This window comes from Cervus elaphus, chromosome 31 (assembly GCF_910594005.1).
Source record: "Cervus elaphus chromosome 31, mCerEla1.1, whole genome shotgun sequence".
NCBI classification, from domain to species: domain Eukaryota; kingdom Metazoa; phylum Chordata; class Mammalia; order Artiodactyla; family Cervidae; genus Cervus; species Cervus elaphus.
This window is the reverse complement of record NC_057845.1, coordinates 43,913,773-43,933,266: the sequence shown is the minus strand read 5'-3', so window position 1 is coordinate 43,933,266 and position 19,494 is coordinate 43,913,773. Positions and strand designations below refer to the sequence as shown.

General features: G+C 39.6%; 1 protein-coding gene across 4 annotated transcripts in view; it reads right to left on the bottom strand.

Annotated features, from left to right (window-relative positions):
* LOC122687354 (transmembrane protein 45A-like) overlaps positions 1-19,494 on the bottom strand; it is a 96,829-nt gene that overhangs the window by 11,725 nt on the left and 65,610 nt on the right. For all 4 annotated transcript variants that reach the window (XM_043892788.1, XM_043892789.1, XM_043892787.1 and 1 more), the window contains 4 exons: positions 16,536-16,727; positions 15,048-15,260; positions 13,025-13,209; positions 2,062-2,207 (listed from right to left, as the gene is read on the bottom strand). In XM_043892788.1, coding sequence (XP_043748723.1) covers positions 2,062-2,207; positions 13,025-13,209; positions 15,048-15,260; positions 16,536-16,725 — 734 coding nt within the window. In that variant the 5' untranslated portion in view covers positions 16,726-16,727. Of the gene's footprint in view, positions 1-2,061; positions 2,208-13,024; positions 13,210-15,047; positions 15,261-16,535; positions 16,728-19,494 lie in introns of those variants that run through there.

The following is a 19,494-nucleotide window of genomic DNA, read 5'->3' as shown; positions in this document are numbered from 1 at the left end:
TTCCCAGCTGAGCTACCAGGGAAGCCCCATGTCAACTGTACTTCAATTTAAAAAGAAATCTATCACAGGAACCAGAAAAAAGAACAAACACAAGTAAAAGAAGAATCTTCGTTGAGTTCTTATTATGTTGTAGGCAGTTTAAATACATGATTTTCATTTAGGTCTCCATTTTTTAAAGAACAAAACTAATATTTAAGGTGATTAAATAATTTACCCCAAGTCATATAGCTGACAAGCAGCAGAGCTAGAATATGGGTTCTTAGCAATCTGTATGTTGCTCCTCATTCATCATGGAACATTGTATCAAAGTCCTTGTAAAAACATGGATTATTTAACTGAATCTTACTGCTAGAAGTATTGCAGTGAATGTTGAATCAATCAGATACTCAAACTTAATGGGAGACATACATATTTGTCAAGAATGACCACAAGCTTGGGAAATTCCATAACTGAGGTATGCATGGGCAAATGGAGGGGGCTTACTGCAGGTATGGGGAGGACCATGTGGAAAAGAAAACAGCATGTGCAAAGACATGGAGGCAGAGAATAGAGTGTTGAAGGGTGACGCATAGGTTAGGAGCACAGCAGAGGCACTTTTCAGCTATTTCAACTTTGCCGGGAGCCAACATACGAGACCCTACCCATGACAAGGCCGTAAGGGAGAAAACCTGACGGGCAAGGCGGATCAGGTTTTCAGGGGTTTCGAAAAGGTCAGCTCATGAGATCCCACCCATGACAAGGTCACGAGGAGAAAGCCTGACAGGCAAGGCAGATCAGGTTTTCAGGGATTTCGAAAAGCTGCCCCCGGCGCTCACCTTAAAGATGATATCTGTCTTTCTGATGCCTGCCTCAAAGGACTACTCCCTAATTTCTCTGACACAGGCAGGAAGGCCTTCCCTGATCTCTTCCCAAATAAGAATCAATTTAGAACTTTAATCAATAAGTTTCCCAGGTGGTGGTATTTTATGAGATTATTCAGGGTGAAAGGAGTCTTTTAATTTAAACTCCTTTGCTGGTAGTTTGTTAGCCAAATGTATTTATGCCCTTGGTACTAATATGCATGATTGCTTATAATATCCTAATCATAAAATAGCATAAAGAACCTGATTATATAAAAGCCCTAATAGATATAGAGCCCTTTTAAGGGGTAAAGGAGTCCTATTAGAAAACATAAGAAAAATTATTCTATAGGTGTTTATTGGGTTGTGATTTGCTTGCTGTGTTTTTGCTTGCTGTATTTTTGCCTTTAATGTGCTAAGGTTGTGTTATAAAAACCATTGTTAATATAGTTAAAGATCTAGATAAATAAGAACTTAGCCCTAGTGTGGTAACAATGAGATGGTTGTTAACTGTCAGTCAGGAGTGCTAGGCAGAAGCTGCCTCACCAAAGTCGCAGAGTCAGTATGGGGTAAACTTCTTAGATAAATGCAACTGACAACTTTTGCAGAAAGATTAATTTTTGTATTAACAAGAATATAATTCTACTCTGTACTATTTCCCTATGACACTGTTACCTTTCAGTTAAGGTCACCATAAAAATGGAAAATAGGTTTACAATCACCTGACCTGCATAAAATGTTAATAGCCCCAAGGCCAGAAGATCATGTGCTAAGAATTACTATAGAATTAGAAAGCAAAAAAAATCCTGCTTTTCCTAAAAATCAAAATGATGTAATGCTAATCCTGTGTAATCATGAGTAAGCATCTTGTACCTTGAAAACGTTCTGTGAAAGGGTATAAAACCGATTGTCAAAAAGTAAAACACAGACTTGACCCTATCAAGGCTAGTCTCACGTGTCTTCTCTCTCTCTCGCCGACGCCGTTCATCCTGAGGGTACCCCCTGGATCCTGCCGAGGCTGGACCCCGGCACAACTTTAAACCAGCATTTATTCTTCTTACTGGAAATGTCTGTGCTTATAGATAATTTTCTGCTATATTACCCTGTTTAGTGGAATGATAAGGAGTGAAATACCTCTTTGAACTTAAATTTCAGTACTGTTGAGTCTTGATGATCATATACCAAAAAATAGAACTTCCACAAACAAAAAGCACTAACTTACCAGGTGACAAAGGCATAAATTGCTCCAACGATGACAATGGCTGTTGCATAATGCCAACAAAAGCATATGGAGAGAAACATAATGTTGTCATGATCCTTTAAATCCCATGCAGGACCTCCGCTGGGAGGATAAAGGACAAACCCAATCTGTAATTTAAAACAAGAGCACACAGTAAGAAGTACCAGCCATATTCCCAAAGATGGTGCAGTTCAAAATGTTTCATTTCAAGATTAATGGCAACATAACTCCCATTACCTGAGATTCTACAGATAAGAAACTCTACCTCTTTTACTAAAATGGACAATACTAGTTAACACTTTTGGAAAAGGGTTAAGGATATTTATAGATCAATTTTCAAAATATGAATAGTAATCACCTCTGGAGATTGGTGGACTTTCAGAGAATATGTTAGGATTCTAAGTTGCTCAGCTTCACTAAATTATTTCAAAATCAGAGTCTTGAAAACAGGTTTTAAAATAAACAAAGCCCATGGGTAACATTATATTCATATTGAAAGCTTGTCTCCTAAGATCAGGAACAAGACAAGGGTTTCTTATTTTACCAATTCTACTTAACACTGTACTAGAAATTCTAGCCAGTGCAATTAGTCAAGAAAAATTGATACAGCACATCCACATTGTAAAAGAGGTAAAACTACCTATATTCACAAATGATATGGTCTTATATACATATAACTATAAAGAATCCACCAAAAAACCTATCAGAGCTAATAAATAAATTTAGCACACTTGCAGGATACAAAATCAACACACAAAAGATGCAATGAACAATCCAGAAAAATTAAGTTAGGAAAACAATTCCACTAATAATAGCATTGAAAAGAATAAAATACTTAGGAATAAATTTAAGCAAGGAGGCTCAAGATTTGTACCTTGCAAACTACAAAACATTGTTGAAAGAGATCAAAGAAGATCTAAATAAACAGAGTATAGCCAGGGGTCACAAGAGAAGGACACAATTTAGCAAATAAGCCACCATTACACCATACATAAAAATAAACTCAAAATGAATCAAAAACCTATATATAAGAACTAAACTCATAACTCTTAGAAGAAAACACGAGGAAAAAGCTTCATGTCCTGGGATTTGGTACTGATTTCTTAGACATGACACCAAGACACATCAAAATTTAAAACTTACGTTCATCAAAGGACAGTATCAAGAAAATGAAAAGACAACCCTTAGCATAGGAGGAAATTTTGGAAATCATATATCTGATAAGGAATTGATATCTAGAATATATTAAGAATTCCTAAATCTCAACAAAAAGCCAAACAAAATTTTAATGGGCAAAGGACTTGAAGACTCATTTCCCCCAAAGAAGGTGTTTAAATCCTTAATAAGCTCAGGAAAAAATTATAAACATCATTAGTTATTAGAGAAATTCAAATCAAAACCACTACGAAATATCACTTCACACCCCCTAGAATGGTATTAATTATAGTAAGTAACAAGTGTCAGTAAGGATATGGAGAAATTGGAATCCTTACACGTTGCTATTGAGAATGTAAAATGATACATGTATGCATGCTCAGTCTTGTCTGACTGGTTGTGACCCCATGGACTGTAGCCCTCCAGGCTCCTCTCTCCATGGAAGAAGACTGGAATGGGTTGCCATTTCCTGCTCCAGAGGATCTTTCCAATCCAGGGAGCAAACCCATGTCTCTTGTATCTCCTGCACTGCCAGGCAGATTCTTTACCACTGTACTACCTGGGAAGCCCATAAAATGATGCAGCCATGTGGAAAACAATTTGACAGTTCCTCAAAAAGTTAAATGGAGAATATCATTCCAGATACTGTATTTACCCAAAATAACTGAAAACAGGTATCCAAACATCTACACAAATGTTCAAAGCAGCATCATTCACAAGGGCCACAGTTGAAAACATTCCAATTGTCCATCAACTGATAATGAATAAGCAAAATGTGGTATTTCCATACCACAGAATATTATTCAGCCATAAAAATGACATTAATTTATAATGCAACATGGATGAACCTTGAAAACATTACATTAGAGAAAGGTAATATATTGTATGGTTCTGTTTGTATGAAGTAACCAGGATAGGTAAACCATAGAGAAACAAAGCGCATTAGTGGTAACCAGGGACTGGAAGGAAAGAAGGGGAATGACTGGTTAATGGATCTGGAGTTTCCTTTCTGGGTGATGAAAATATTTTAGAACTAAACAGAGGTGAGAGTTGCACAAAACTGTGAATGTACTAAATGTTGCTGAATTATACACTTTAAAAAGCATAAAATGTTGCTAGAGGGGAGAGGGTTCCGGGGATGAGAGAATTGGTGAGGGAGATTAAGAGGTACAAATTTCCAATCACAGAACAAATGAGTTCCAAGTATGAAATGTACACTGTTGGAAATAGAGTCAACAATTTTGTAATATCTTTGTATAGTGGCAGATACTAGATCCAGATACTACACAGATATTAGATCTGAGGGATCATGTTGAAATGTATAGAAATATCAAATCACTATGTTGCACATGAGGAACTAACATGGTGGTCTAGGTCAGTTACACTTCAGAAACAAACTCATAGAAAAAGTGATCAGATTTGTGGTTGCCAGAGGTGGGAGGTGGGGGAAGGGGAATTGGATGAAGGCAGTCAATGGGTACAAACTTCCAGTTATAAGCTAAACATCACTCATTATTAGAGAAATGCAAATCAAAACCACAATGAGGTACCATTACACGCCAGTCAGGATGGCTGCTATCCAAAAGTCTACAAGCAATAAATGCTGGAGAGGGTGTGGAGAAAAGGGAACCCTCTTACACTGTTGGTGGGAATGCAAACTAGTACAGCCGCTATGGAAAACAGTGTGGAGATTTCTTAAAAAACTGGAAATAGAACTGCCATATGACCCAGCAATCCCACTTCTGGGCATACACACTGAGGAAACCAGATCTGAAAGAGACACGTGCACCCCAATGTTCATCGCAGCACTGTTTATAATTGCCAGGACATGGAAGCAACCTAGATGCCCATCAGCAGATGAATGGATAAGGAAGCTCTGGGACATATACACCATGGAATATTACTCAGCCATTAAAAAGAATTCATTTGAACCAGTCCTAATGAGATGGATGAAGCTGGAGCCCCTTATACAGAGTGAAGTAAGCCAGAAAGATAAAGACCATTACAGCATACTAACACATATATATGGAATTTAGAAAGATGGTAACGATAACCCTATATGCAAAACAGAAAAAGAGACACAGAAATACAGAACAGAATTTTGAACTCTGTGGGAGAAGGTGAGGGTGGGATATTTCAAAAGAACAGCATGTATACTATCTATGGTGAAACAGATCACCAGCCCAGGTGGGATGCATGAGACAAGTGCTCCGGCCTGGTGCACTGGGAAGACCCAGAGGAATTAGGTGGAGAGGGAGGTGGGAGCGGGGAACGGGATGGGGAATACGTGTAAATCCATGGCTGATTCATATCAGTGTATGACAAAACCCACTGAAATGTTGTGAAGTAACTAGCCTCCAACTAATAAAAAAAAAAAGAGAAAAAAAAATAAGATAAATAAGTGATATAATGTACAATGTGATCAATATAATTAACACTGCTGTATGTTTTGGAAGTTAAGACAGTAAATCCTGAGATTTCTTATCACAGGAAATCATTTTTTTCAACGTCTTTAAATTTTGTTTCTACATGAGATAATGGATATTCACTAAACTTATTCTGGTAATCATTTCATTATGTAAATGAAATCACTGTGGTGTACCTCATAAACTCATACAGTGATGTATGTCAATTATTCTTTAATAAAACTGAAAAAGCAAGGAAGGAAGAGAGGGAGGAAGGAATTTAATTCTGTTATGTGAATTTTACTCCAATAAGAAAAGTAAGATAAATAGATGATAGGTAGATAGACAGAGGAACAGATGTCAGGTTTGAGATCTAAATGAAATACAAAACCAAGATAATAACATGGATAACTGTACAAAAATCTGCCATATATTAGCTAACTACGAGTCAGTTACTGTGCTTAGGAGGTTTCTCTACTATGGCCCTTCAATCATATATTATTATCCCAAGTTCATGTATTGTTATCCTCATTAACCAGATTGGAAAACTGGGTGGTTTAGTAATTTGCTCCTGATCATAAATCTAATAAATGTAATCTTACTGGGGGAAAAAAAGCATTTTAGTTTATAATATTGAGTGAAACCATTTCTGTTGGAAATTTCCAGTAATATGAATAAATCAGGGAAAAGTAAGAGTTGTGCCTTAATCACATGCTCCTGTTTCCCATTTGAAAGGATTCCCTTTAGGGAATTCCCTGGTGATCCAGCGGCTAAGACTCTGCGCTCCCAATGCAGGGGGTCTGGGTTCTATCCCTGCTCACAGAACTAGATCTCACGTGTCACAACGGAGAGGTTGCATGCTGAAACTCAAGATCCTGAATGCCCAACAAAGATCGAAGATCCTGTGTGCTGCAACTAAGACCCAGCACAGCCAAATAGATAAATATTTTAAAACATAAAGGATTCCCTTTAGTTGGAAGGAGAACTGCCACTGGTACTGCCTGGAAGATGTACCATCATGTGTCAGGCACTGTAACCTCACTCACACACATAAACTTCACCCTAATTCTCACCCTCGCGACCACGCCAAGAAGAGGGTCTCATCATCCCCGTATCACTGAGGGTAGAACTGCAACTCAGAGACTTCAGTCACGTCCCCAATATTACAAAATGGCTGAATGGCTAACAGGGTTCCAAGCCAGGAGGGCCTGCCTCCAGACCTCTGGGGACTCCTTCTTCTACCCAACACGCTCCTTCATCATTTAGCCTTTCTCCATGGGGCAATGTGAAGGACAGTGGCTTGGACACCAGGGTCCACGTGAGTCATCGCAGCAGTTTGATACAGTTTGAACAATCAGTACTGAGATAGTAGTTGGTCCCATGAAGACACGGTACTGTTTCTCCCTTAAAACACAGATTATAGACTGGCAGATCCTGAGCCACATCTATATCACAGATGTGCTTTGCCTGCCCTGCACATTTTTAAAAATAATTTGAATTAATTTACAATGCTTGAAAAATTAGGGAACTTCATGCAGAAGTCCACAGTCTCAGCTTACTTCTAAAAACGGAAATATCTGGCCACACCAGACCTGTATTTCAAAGCATGAGCAGCAACACGTGCTCTCCACTGATTCATCGTTGAGGTTGGTAGCTGAGATTCATCGTTGAGGTTGGTAGCTGAGATTCATCGTTGAGGTTGCCTGACCAAGTGGAGCAGTCCAGAGGCCTTCATTTTTACACTGGTGCTCTGCATTTTATTTATTAACCAAGGTCACATTGTTAATTAACCAATTAACCAAAGTCACATTCATAAATTTTTCTAAAATATCACAGCGGACATAAGCTGGGTAGTCTATCATAACTCCTACCTGCCCTTCTCTACATCCCAGGAGACAGACTCCTTTTGTTGTGTCTGTTTTACAGGTAAGAAATCTAAGTAAGGCGCGAACCTGCCTCTGGGTCTCCAGTCACAAAGGCATTGGCATCCTTGCTGCTGTGCCACGCCCACCAAGAGCTGGGGACTCCGCAGGAGGACAGGGCTCCGCTCTAAAGGGATGAGCAATTAACAAAAGATAGATCAGTTATCAAATGAGAGATCTGAGCCTACAGCACCCATAAACTCCGGGAGGAGAATGCCACCCAGCTGCTTTGCCTACTGTTTGGACCTTTATAATAGTCCAAGGAAAGCTCACAGTGGAAACCAAAGTGACCAGAGCCCAGGTCCCTGAAGGCCCTGGAAGAAAGAGAGACTTTCTAGCTCCTCTGTGCTCACTGTTTGGAAATGACAATAAGGGAACTCAAACCATGTAGTCATTTCTCAGTTTAAGGGGCCCAGCCATTTCAACTAGGGTGTCAGAACTGCTTCTCATGTTCTCCTCTCATGTCAATACATGGAGGTTGACAGAGAAATCTGTGTCAGGCAAAGGCCTTTTGGGAGGTCGAGTTTAATGACCTAACTAGTTTAAGGACTAGCTCTCCAGTTACCCCCCATCAGTCTCACTTGTGTTGCTTCAACGCCATTCACACCACTCACCTACCCCTGCCTGGGGAGCGATCAACTCCAGCTCCCAGAGGGAAGACTTAGCAGTTGTTGTGGGTTAAATCATTCATTCTAAAAGGGCATGTTGAAGTGCTAACCCCCAATACGTGTGAATGTGACCTCATTTGGAAATAAGGTCTTCGTAGATGACATCCAGATGAGGTCATATTGGATCAGAATTGGCCCTAAATCCAGTGATGAGTGGGGCTTCTGTGATAGCTCAGTTGGTAAAGAATCCACCTGCAGTGCAGGAGACCCTGGTTTGATTCCTGGGTTGGGAAGATCTGCTGGAGAAGGGATAGGCTACCCATTCCAGTATTCTTGGGCTTCCCTTGTGGCTCAGCTGGTAAAGAATTCGCCGGCAATGTGGGAGACCTAGGTTCAATCCCTGGGTTGGGAAGAAGGCTGCCCACTCCAGGATTCTGGCCTAGAGAATTCCATGAATTGTATAGTCCATGGGGTCGCAAAGAGTCGGACACAACTGAACCACTTTCACTTTGCAGTGATGAGTGCCCTTATAAGAGGTCCACATAAAGACACAGGTACACAGAAATACACAGGTGTGACTCTGGAGGCAGAGATTGGAATTATGCTACCAACAGGCTAAGGAAAGTCAAGGATTGCTGGCAACTGACAAATTCTCCCTTGGGGCCCCCAAGAAAGAACCAACCTGCTGACAACTTGATTTTTAGTTCTATCTCCCGGAACAGTGAAGTCTTCCTGCTTGTCGGAATTTGTTATTGCAGCCCTTGTACACTAATGCAGGAGCTAAGGCTGAAATAAGCAGAAGAGTATCACCTGTCCTAAAGCTCAAACCTGGACACAGTGTGACTCTCACTTATCCTTCAAAACCCAACTAAAGTTCACCTTCGCCTAGAAGATTTCTCAACCCTCTTCCTATGGAATTAATAGTATCTCCTCAAGGCAGAGGCATTTTGAGGTTGGAACATTTCATTTAAGCAATAATCTCATAAGATATCATTACTATTTTTTAGTTGAGGAATCTTAAGCACACAGAACAGATGGTCAAGTGATTAATACGGTAGATCCAGAATTCAGATCTGGGTCCGCCTGACCCGGAGGCTCACAGACTTCTCCCTTCATGCCACAGTCACAACTGTTTTTTGGAGTTTCCAAAATAAAATCCCTCCCAGGTGTGTCCTCCTCTCTCCTTGATCCTCTCTGCACTGTGGTTCTCACACTGAAAATGACAAAGGGCAAAAGCAAGCTTTAGAAATACTCATCCACAGACTCAGAAAACATGATTCATGGAATAAATGTGCCTGAGAGATTTTTTTTTTTAATCTTTTCTAAATTGCCTTTATTAGGCTTTAGAGAAAAATATATTTGGCTGTAATGTGTTTCAGGAAACCATTCTGATAGGTGGAGAGGGGAATTCCCTCCAGGTTTGTCTATTTATTTATCATTTGTCTATTTATTAATCATTTATATATGAGCTATTTTAAAAAATGGCCACTGTGGGCATTTTCCTCGTTCTGTTCACCTCTCCATATTTATGGTTCCAAGAATCCAGGTGTACCTTTTCTCTAATCTGTCTATATATTGTTTATTAATCACATATGGAGAAGTGGCAAGAGAAAAAAATATGCTGAAAAGCAAATCACAATGTAATAGTATTAGCCTGAGATAGTGTTTGGGGCATAAACTTCCATAGCAACAAAACATGGAAGTAAAATAAATTCACCTAAGCCCCTGAAACATTTTTGTTTCAGAGGAAACTAACAGGGAGAAGGCCGGGGAGGAGACGTACTGTTGTTAAACCTGACTTTCCTGCCAGTGTGTGTGTTTGCATTGGTATCAAATGTTCATTTTCCTTTAAGTCCCAAACGTTATTTAATCTGACCACCTTGTAAAGAAAGATACTAATCTAGGCATAATGACAGATGGAAAGTTTTTAAATGATCTTGGATTTATGCCCAAAGATTCTAACCTCATATCTCTTTCTTAGAAAAGCTCTTGGGGAAATATGAAAATATTATTCCTCTGCCAGAAAGAATGATATTAAGACAACCTACGGTCAGTTGTGAAAGCTCACAGCTTCCTCCCTCAGATACTTAATCAAACATTAATGATTAAAGAAACACTAAATAGTTTCATTCATTCTGAGCTTATCTTTATTATTCTCTTTTTCAACTCTGGGTTTCCCCCTTTCTCCTTACTTTCTAACTTCTTTATTTGCATATTTAGCTCTTTAAAAACTTGATTTAGTAAATATATGGAGAATCTTCAACCTAACAAAGATGGAATATATTATCTTTTCAAATACATGGAACATTTTACTACCAGTGACATTGGGCTATATTCCAAAGGCAGTCTCAACACATTTCAAAGGGAACACATACAAAGCAATAGAATTGCAAATAAATAATAAAAAAGAAAGAATATTTTGGGGAAACTGAAAAGTATGCTCCTAAATAACTCATAAATTAAAGAGGAAAGCACATAGAAAATGCAACAATCAAAATTTCCCAAGAGTGAAAGCTACCATACACGAAATCTCACAGGAGGTAGCTATAGTAGTATATAGAAAAGGAATTCTATAGAAAGGTATGGGGCTTCCCAGGCAGCTCAGCAACAAAGAAACCACCTGTTGTGCAAGACCTGGGCTCAATCCCTGAGTTGGGCAGATCCCCTGGAGGAGGGCATGGCAACCCTGAACTCTTGCCTGGAGAGTCCCATGGACTGAAGAGCCTGGCAGGTTTTAGTCCAAAGGGTCGCAAAGAATCAGACATGACTGAAGCGACTGGGCACACATGAAGTCGTAGATGTATTATATGTAAAAATAAGAAAACTAAATAAAAAAAAAAAAAGAAAACTAAATATAAGTGAACATTCAACTCAAAAAAAACTAGAGAGAAGGAGAACACACCCTCATGACATTAAAGAAAAAAATGAAAATAAGGAGAAATTGACAAATCCATAACTAATATAAAATTTTAACAGATCTCTATCAGAAAGTGAAAGATCAACGGAATGAAAAGCGATTAGAAATAGATAATACATAAACATATAATTAAAAAGAGTTCCAAGAGCCTGACTTTACCCCACATTGAGAGGAATTTTTAATTTCCTTTTAGTGTCCCTGGAGCCAAACGACCAGCCATCATATCTACCCCAGACCTGGAGTCCACAGGCCTGCAGTCCATATCTTCTCCAACTATGCATTTCTATTCTGTCTGGCCCACAGGTGGCTTGCCCTAGTTTGGGTTGTTTAATTGCAACTACATATTTTTTACCATCTTACTTTCATTTATTTTTCTCTTTTTTAATATCTTTTTAATTTCATGGGTATTTTTGATAGTTTATGTATCACTGTTATATGTTTGAATCCGAGGAGATATGCTGAAGCATAAACCCACTTGTCATCTGGGTCAGAAGTTACCACTGTTGAATTTTTTAAAATTTATTTTTAGTTTTGATCGGCAATACAGCAATACATGCACAATATATAGTAAAATATTCCCATCAAGAGACACAGAATGCACAATTATGTTTTACACGACATTCTATTTAGCTTCCCAACAGATGATAAATAAACTCACAATACAACTCCTGTATACCAGCTGGTTAAATTCACTGATTATAAATTTTATCACGATAAGTTATTTACTTTTTCTATATGGTTTTTCCTTCAAAACAACCCTTGAATCTAGTTCTTTACTCGCCTGTTCTCCGATAGCCGTTCTACTCCCCCACAAGCTTACATATCACATGTTTCCTAGCTCCCATTTTGACCATGGTGTTTCTCTGCCCCTTGCCCACCAAGGCATTGTTATCACTCTTCACTGAAATGCAAATCCCTGGAAGAACCTCATCGTCCCATATCCTTGAACTTTACTGACTAAAACTCTCCTTTAAGAAATCTTCTGTCATTAAACCACATTCACCTTTCATCCCAGACTTTCATTATATCTATATATGTATATTGGATTATGATTTATCAGTCTCTATAAAATAGTGGTCCCCAATCTTTTGGGCAACAGGGACTGAATTCGTGGAAGACAATTTTTCCATGAACCAGGGTGGAGGAAGTGAGAGTTTCAGTTCAATTCAAGTGCATTATATTTATTGTGTACTTCATGTTTTTTCATATTATATCAGCTCCACCTCAGATCAGACATTACATCCCGGAAGTTGGGGACCCCTGCTGTATAGTATACGTTCACTAATAGGAATACATGTTTCCAACAACACTCCAAGATTAGGGAGTCAACAGTAAAATGGAAAATGCCTGGGATTTGGAGTCAGACAGACCCATGTTTAGAACCTAGCTCCATTACTGTGTGATCCTGGGAAAGCAACTTGCTCTCTCTGAGCCTTCTTTATCAGTCAATTGGGGATGATAATATTTAACTTCCAAGTTGTTGTGAGGACAAAATGAAACACAAGGACAAAATGAGAATGAAATAATGTGTATGGTAAAAGTCGTGTCCAGTGGCCGGCACATACTTATTCCTCAATACATAATTCCCTCCCTTTCCTGCCTTCAATATGTTTCTCAAGCTTATTACTCATTAGGCTTTAAGTGACTTTAGCATCAGGAACTGCTTCCAGCTAAGCACCAGCTCAGAGTTCCTACAAAATGGATATCCAGGTGTGTGATGAAGGTGTACGCCTCCCACCTCCTTCCCTGCTGCTCGGCCACTATTCCCACCAGGGCTGCTGGGCCCTCAATTAAGCATCACCTCTCAAAGGCCTGCATTCTCACTGCCAGCAGCATGTCAGAAGGAGGTCTCTGGGTTTCAGGGCACAACACCCACAATCAAAGAGAGAAGGTCATCAGTGCAGACACCAGGCACATAGACTGGAGGCCCCAGCTCACCTGCCAGAACCAGCTTCCCTGAAGCAGGATAAGGCTTGTCCGCAGAAGTTCCACAGTTATACTGGTCTGTGTGAAGAGCTCCAAGAAGGCAATCAGGCCTGTCGAAAAGATGACCAAGACCAGAAGCTTGTGCACAAAGATGTCCAGCATTTCCCGGCCATGAGTGTGATTGTAGAAGACAAAAGCTGTCAGAGGCAGAAAATATTGTTTGTCCTTTTCAGTGAAACTATCTACTGCTTCCCTCAATACACAACTTTCATAAACACACACATTTATTTGTCCAAAATATCAGATGCCCACTGCTTCCTACAATATTGGAAATCTCTAGCATTTGGGGGGAATTCCCAGGTGGCACAGTCCTAAAGAATACACCTGCCAATGCAGGAGGTGCAGGAAATGTGGATTCAATCCTTGGGTCTGGAAGATCACCTGGGATAGGAAATGGCAACCTACTCCAGTATTCCTGCCTGGAAAATCTCATGGACAAAGGAGCCTGGTGGGCCACAGTTCATAGGGTGGCAAAAGAGTCAGACATGACTGAGCACACAGCATTTTTCGAGTCAACACTACCTCTTTGGGATGGAATCTTTGAAATTTTCTTTCCCCTTCCCCAGCCTTTATTCTCTTCTCCAATACATCATGACATTTTCTATAACTATATTTCAAAGCCATCTTTTATGCAAAATTAAGAATAATAAGCATGAAGGCAACAGTGAAACAGGTGTGAAGGTGAACAGACAGATGAATGAGACAAAGCCTCACCTTAAGAGATTCAGTTCACTGAAGGCAGTAAATATACACACAAGTCAGAAGAGTGAAATTTGATGGGTATGATAAGATTCCCTGGAAGCTCCCAAGAAGTAGTAACTAACTATATTTTTTAATCCCATGGACAGAGATGCTGGCTTCAGTTTCATCCTTTTCATTAAGATGAGGGGGAAAAGATGTTCACTGAAAATATGATAACATCCTGAGATAAAGAGAATCATGGCATCATGGCTGGTGCCCAACCAAAGCTCTTACCTTTGGATGTGGGAGGCAAAGTGGACATTAGGAAAGACTATCTCTTGATAATGGGGAGATTTTACTAGTTCTACAATCAATCTATCCCTTACATATAAAATAAATGAAAACAAATCATTAGATACTTGTTTTTGGTGTTTCTATACAGAGTAACAGGGAGGCTAACAGAACAAAGAATGTTAGGACCTCATTTTTATGCGACTGGATTTTTCGGACCCTGCTTATCATGTAATGGTGGAGTTTCACTATATTAATATTAAAAAGGCTACTTTGTAGATTTGGAAGCTACTCTACTGTGAGTGGTCTCCTCGTTTGAGAATATTTATGTTTCAGTATTCTAAGCTCAATTTTGTATGTAAAAAATGGAAACAATGATCATCTCTTGGATAAATCAGAGATAAACCATGGCTGTCATTGTTGATTCGTTGCTTAGTCGTAACAGACAAGTTCTGCAACCCCCATGGCTGTAGCCCACTAGGCTCCTCTGTCCATGGAATTCTCCAAGCAAGAATACTAGAGTAGGTATTTCTTTAAGAAAAGTGTGAAATGTGAATAAAACACATTGAATGACTGGGCTTGTCCGGTTGTACTAAATAAGTCAGTGTGTGTGTGTTGGTATTCAGTCATGTCCAACGCTTTGTCACCTTGTGGACTGTAGCCCACCAGCCTCCTCTGTCCATTGAATTCTCCAGGCAAGGATGCTGGAATGGTAGCCATTTCCTTCTCCAGAGGATCTTCCTGACCCAGGGATCAAACCCAGGTCTCTTGCATTGTAGGCAGATTCTTTACCAACTGAGCCACCAGGGAAGCCCAAATGAGTCAGGAGGGAAGGAAAATCTTTGGCATCCTGTCTAGGACATCTCAATAGCTCACCATGGCCCGAACCAAACAGATGACCTTATGAGCCAAGGCTATACCAGGACACAAAAGAAATATTATTGTAAAGGGCTAGACAAATGTCCAAGAATAATGAAAGGTATATGAAAATACTCATACTTACCCTCCACAAATAAGGCGTTTGATAACATTAACTTGCTAAAGGAGGCAGGAAGTGAAATGATGGTAGAAGATAAGATGTTTGTCACACCCAGCAGCCCAAAGAAGAAGTACATGGTAAAATGCTGCCAGCTCAGGAGTTGGACCCACTGACCCTCTTGGTAGTCATACAAGGTCAGGTGTGGTCCTCCAGGAAAAAACTGTTCTCCAAGGATGCCTGAAGAGAGATATATCACACTTTAAGCCATCTTTCCAGAATTTTACTGAAAAGGGAAGATGCAGAAGGACCGGCCTACTTCTTAGCCCAATATACTGTCTTTTATTGGCACGGATTCTTCTATCTGGGCTGTTACCTAACAGCTGGGCACTGGTTCTTTAGGCTGGTTTTGAAGCTTCAAAGATTGATTTGGATAATCACTCTTAGTCAAAGATAGTGAGTTTCATCAAACAGCTATTTCAGATCTTCAAAGCTAATGGTCTTAGTTCCACAGAGTTCCCTGGTAAGTTCCCCTGATGGCCTTAGTTCCTACTTTAATCTAATGACTAGATAAATCCTGAGTAATCTTAGATTTAGATTTGTGAGATTAATCCTATAGCATCTGATTATTTCTTCTTACATAATATATCTTTGGGTAGTGAGTTGATCTTGGTTCAGGATTAAAATGCTAGAGTTCAGCTTCTCTCCGGTTAAGGATAACTGAGAAAGCACACACAGATATAGCATATAGTCTAGCCAGTTACACAAATTCTGAAAAACTTTCTTGAAGATGCCGCTTCATTTATTAATCTATAGAATTTGGCAAGGAAATTCCTCTCTTTGAAAAACAGTTGATCCACAGTTGGATGACCATCGCAAAGACCTCTCATCATGAACAAAGCATGAAGAACTCTAAAGGAAAATTAGGAAGTTTTGCCTTCAGTAAAGGAGAGGCTGAAGTGGAACTCTAAAAACACAGAACATTTTTACAGAGTCATAGAACCAGCGGAAAGGCCTTACAATCATCTGGCGGCCCAACCTCCCTCTCTAATTTAGTAACCACACAAAAAGGATGAGCACAGAAGATAAGGTTTTCTTCAACCAGAACCCTGTGGATAGCCTATCAGCAATAATTTGTTATTGACACTTTCCCATAATCACTTGATTATCTTCATGACATTTTGAAAAATGTCTTGGCTAGAGTTAACTCTTTCAGGCCTCAGAATAACTGACATAAAATTATCTTAAAGGCTCCAACTAAATCTAAAAAGGAAATTCACCTTGAGTGGACAGGCAAGTTAATTGCTATGACTAACTCATAAGGAATAGCCCTTTGTATAACATGAAGTATAAGTTCTAATAAATTATACCAGGTAGAAATTACAATTAGAATAGGTATTCAGGTGTTTTTAATAAATGTTTATTTTAGCAATTTTTTTGTTTAGATATTGAATTTTCTCTTTGCATGTGAAAATACCCCCAAAAGCAAACAGAACACAGAAAAGGGTCACTCACCAGTTAAAGTCATTCCAACTGATATGATTCCTTCCAAAATTTCAATTCGACGGAATAATGCTTTGGAATCAAGGTAAGAAGTCCGTTTCTGCTTTTTGAAGGCATATTTCAGAATGCACTTTATAGTCCACCAAATCCCCATGAAAAGAAAGAAGGATCCAGGGAGGGCATGGCCTTTGAAATTCCCCATAACTACCAAAATAAGAACACAGAGAAGATGAAGGTGTTTCATTTCCAAAACTTGGCCAAAACATCACTTATTCCTGTATACTATCTTCTGATGATGGTAGATATATACTGCTTAGTCAGAGGATCCAGTGTAACTGTCGACAGACATAGACCAATTACAAGATCACCAATACCATCAAGTACAAATTAGACATTCGTTGAACACTGAACCTTGTTCTAGGTGTTGTGTCTACTGGTTTACATGTAATCTCTAACCTAATTTTCACAATATACCCACGAATCAGGGGTTAAATCACATTTTCAATTGGGATACAGGTGTAGAGAAGTGAAATTACTTATCCAAATCTCACAATTATTAAAAAAAAAACTTTCACTGTTTTTAACAAGAAGCTCAAAAGATCTCTTAAAAGTAATAGTGTGTACTCAGCCAACACACTTTAATCATATTTGAAAGATAGTAATAGGAAAGTTCTATCTTTTTGTTTAAAACTCGAAGTGATATGAAGTTGCCTACAAAAAAATTTAAGTAGGTAATTTCAGAGTATCAAACATCAAGTGTGTGGAAGAGACCACTAGTGCTCATCAAATATCTGTGTACTCTTCCACACACTTTTCCCAGCTTCTTCTCCACTTTAATCAGAACCATGTTTCTAGTTCTGTCCAGCAGATTGTGGTATTTGTCACTTTCATGCTAAGTCAGTTAAGAGCTGATGTGACTCCTCTAACTTGTTTTTCCCCTGCCTTGGCAACCTAGGCATGGCATATCTACAACATAGAAGACAGTCAACCAGATTGCATGAGATTTTTGCAGGAAACAACCCTTTATTGAGTTAAGTCATTAAAAGTTGACATTTAACAGCTTAATCCAGCAGATTCAGAGGGATACCAAGCCAAATCAGATTGTAAATTCTGTAAACATAACTGCTACATGATCAAGCAACAAAAAAACAGAAATACTCTTTCTTTTTGGTCTTGACCAAAAAAAATATGAGTTTTCTATTACGTGAGCAGTCCTTTGTTCAAAGCTATTGTACTTTCTACAGAATAACAAAGAGAGAACTCAGAATCATCCCTGTGGATTTGACAGTAGGTCAGTACAGAAGAACTCATGAAAGGGGGATTTCAGGATTCCTCCCAGCCCAGTAGGGCTGAGTGCTGGACCTCTTAGTTTGGGACAGTTCCCTTTGAGTTACTTCCACATCCTCCTGACAGAACTGTGAAGTTTCAAAGATGAACTATGAAGCTGACTAAAACACTAGAAGTCTCTTAAATCTCCAGCTGAGATCCCAGACGGACATTTCAGCAGCCCCTGAATCATCCATACCATCCTAGAGACTCTGCCTCAGTGTACCACAGAGTTCAAAGTGCAGCTTCTTATCCAGACTCTGACTCTAATGAGTGGCATGGTCTAGATGAGGTCCCTTAAGCTCTCTGAGCCTTGGTCCTTAATTAATAAAGAAGGAGGTGGCCTACCCAACACCTGGAGTTCCTTCCTGCCCTAAGAGATTCACTGATTCATTATCCTAACCACCATCTTTATCACAGTGTTATTGAGTCCTCTTACTTGTCATAGCTTGCGTGCATGCACGCATGCGTGCATGCTTAGTTACATCAGCCAGGCTCCTCTGTCCACAGGATTCTCCAGGCAAGAACACTGGAGCTGGTTGCCATTTCCTTCTCCAGGGATAAAGTATGAAGTGAGTGAAGTGAAGTCGCTCAGTCATGTCCGACTCTTTGCAACCCCGTGGACTGTAGCCTACCAGGCTCCTCCATCCATGGGGTTTTCCAGGCAAGAGTACTGGAGTTGGGTGCCATTTCCTCCTCCATGTCATAGCTTAGGCAACCACAAGAGACTAAAAAATACTTCTACATGGGATTGAAAAGTACATCTACATTGTAAATTTTTTTAACTCTTCTGGAAAAGAATCTGATATATTCTAAAGGAATCTTCAAGATTTTACATTCTTTGGTACAGTGAATGCACTTCTAGGAATTTATCCTAAACATCTAACTGGAAATAGAGGTGCCAAGTTAGAAACAATACACACGTCTAAGATTAGGAGATGGGGGTATATTAGTTAAAAGAAATAAATAGGAATTTTTTAAAACTGAGGAAGAGCTGAAGATCTAGAAAACTAGATCTGAATCCCAACTTTACCATTTACCCGCTCCATGTCTTGGGGAGACTTATTTACCCCTTCAGGGCCTCAGATTCCTCTTCTGTTATGATCATGGGGCTCATGTGCTCAGTCGTTTTCAACTTTTTGCAACCCCCTGAAGTGTCACCTGCCAGGCCCCTCTGTCCGTGGAATCCTCCAGGCAAAAATACTGGAGGTGAGGAGAGCCCCGTGTTCTGCTTCCAAGGGCAACATGTCGGCTTTTGGATTGAGATCTAATTAAACTCGGGATTACTAGGCTTTTACCAGCAATTGCACTTGCAGGCAATAGTAAAGCAAGGAACAAAAGACAGATATACAGGTGGTGGTGTTCTAGAAGTTGACTGGAGAGATGTTTGAGGTTCTGAGTGAGTCAACTTCTAGAACACCACCACCTGGTCAAAACCTAGTAACCTCCACAAAGCGGAGCGAACCCGCCAGCCAGCCAGCAGAAACCCCGGGGAGATCACCAGGCTAGCAAACCAGAAGGTCCTTCCACAGCATCCTCCCTGCTTGACTGCACCACTTATAAAGGTTCAGGCAGCCCTAAAATGGTGAGCTTCAAGATTCAATCACTGTTTTCTAGCTTCTAGTCATCCTAAAAATTTATACCC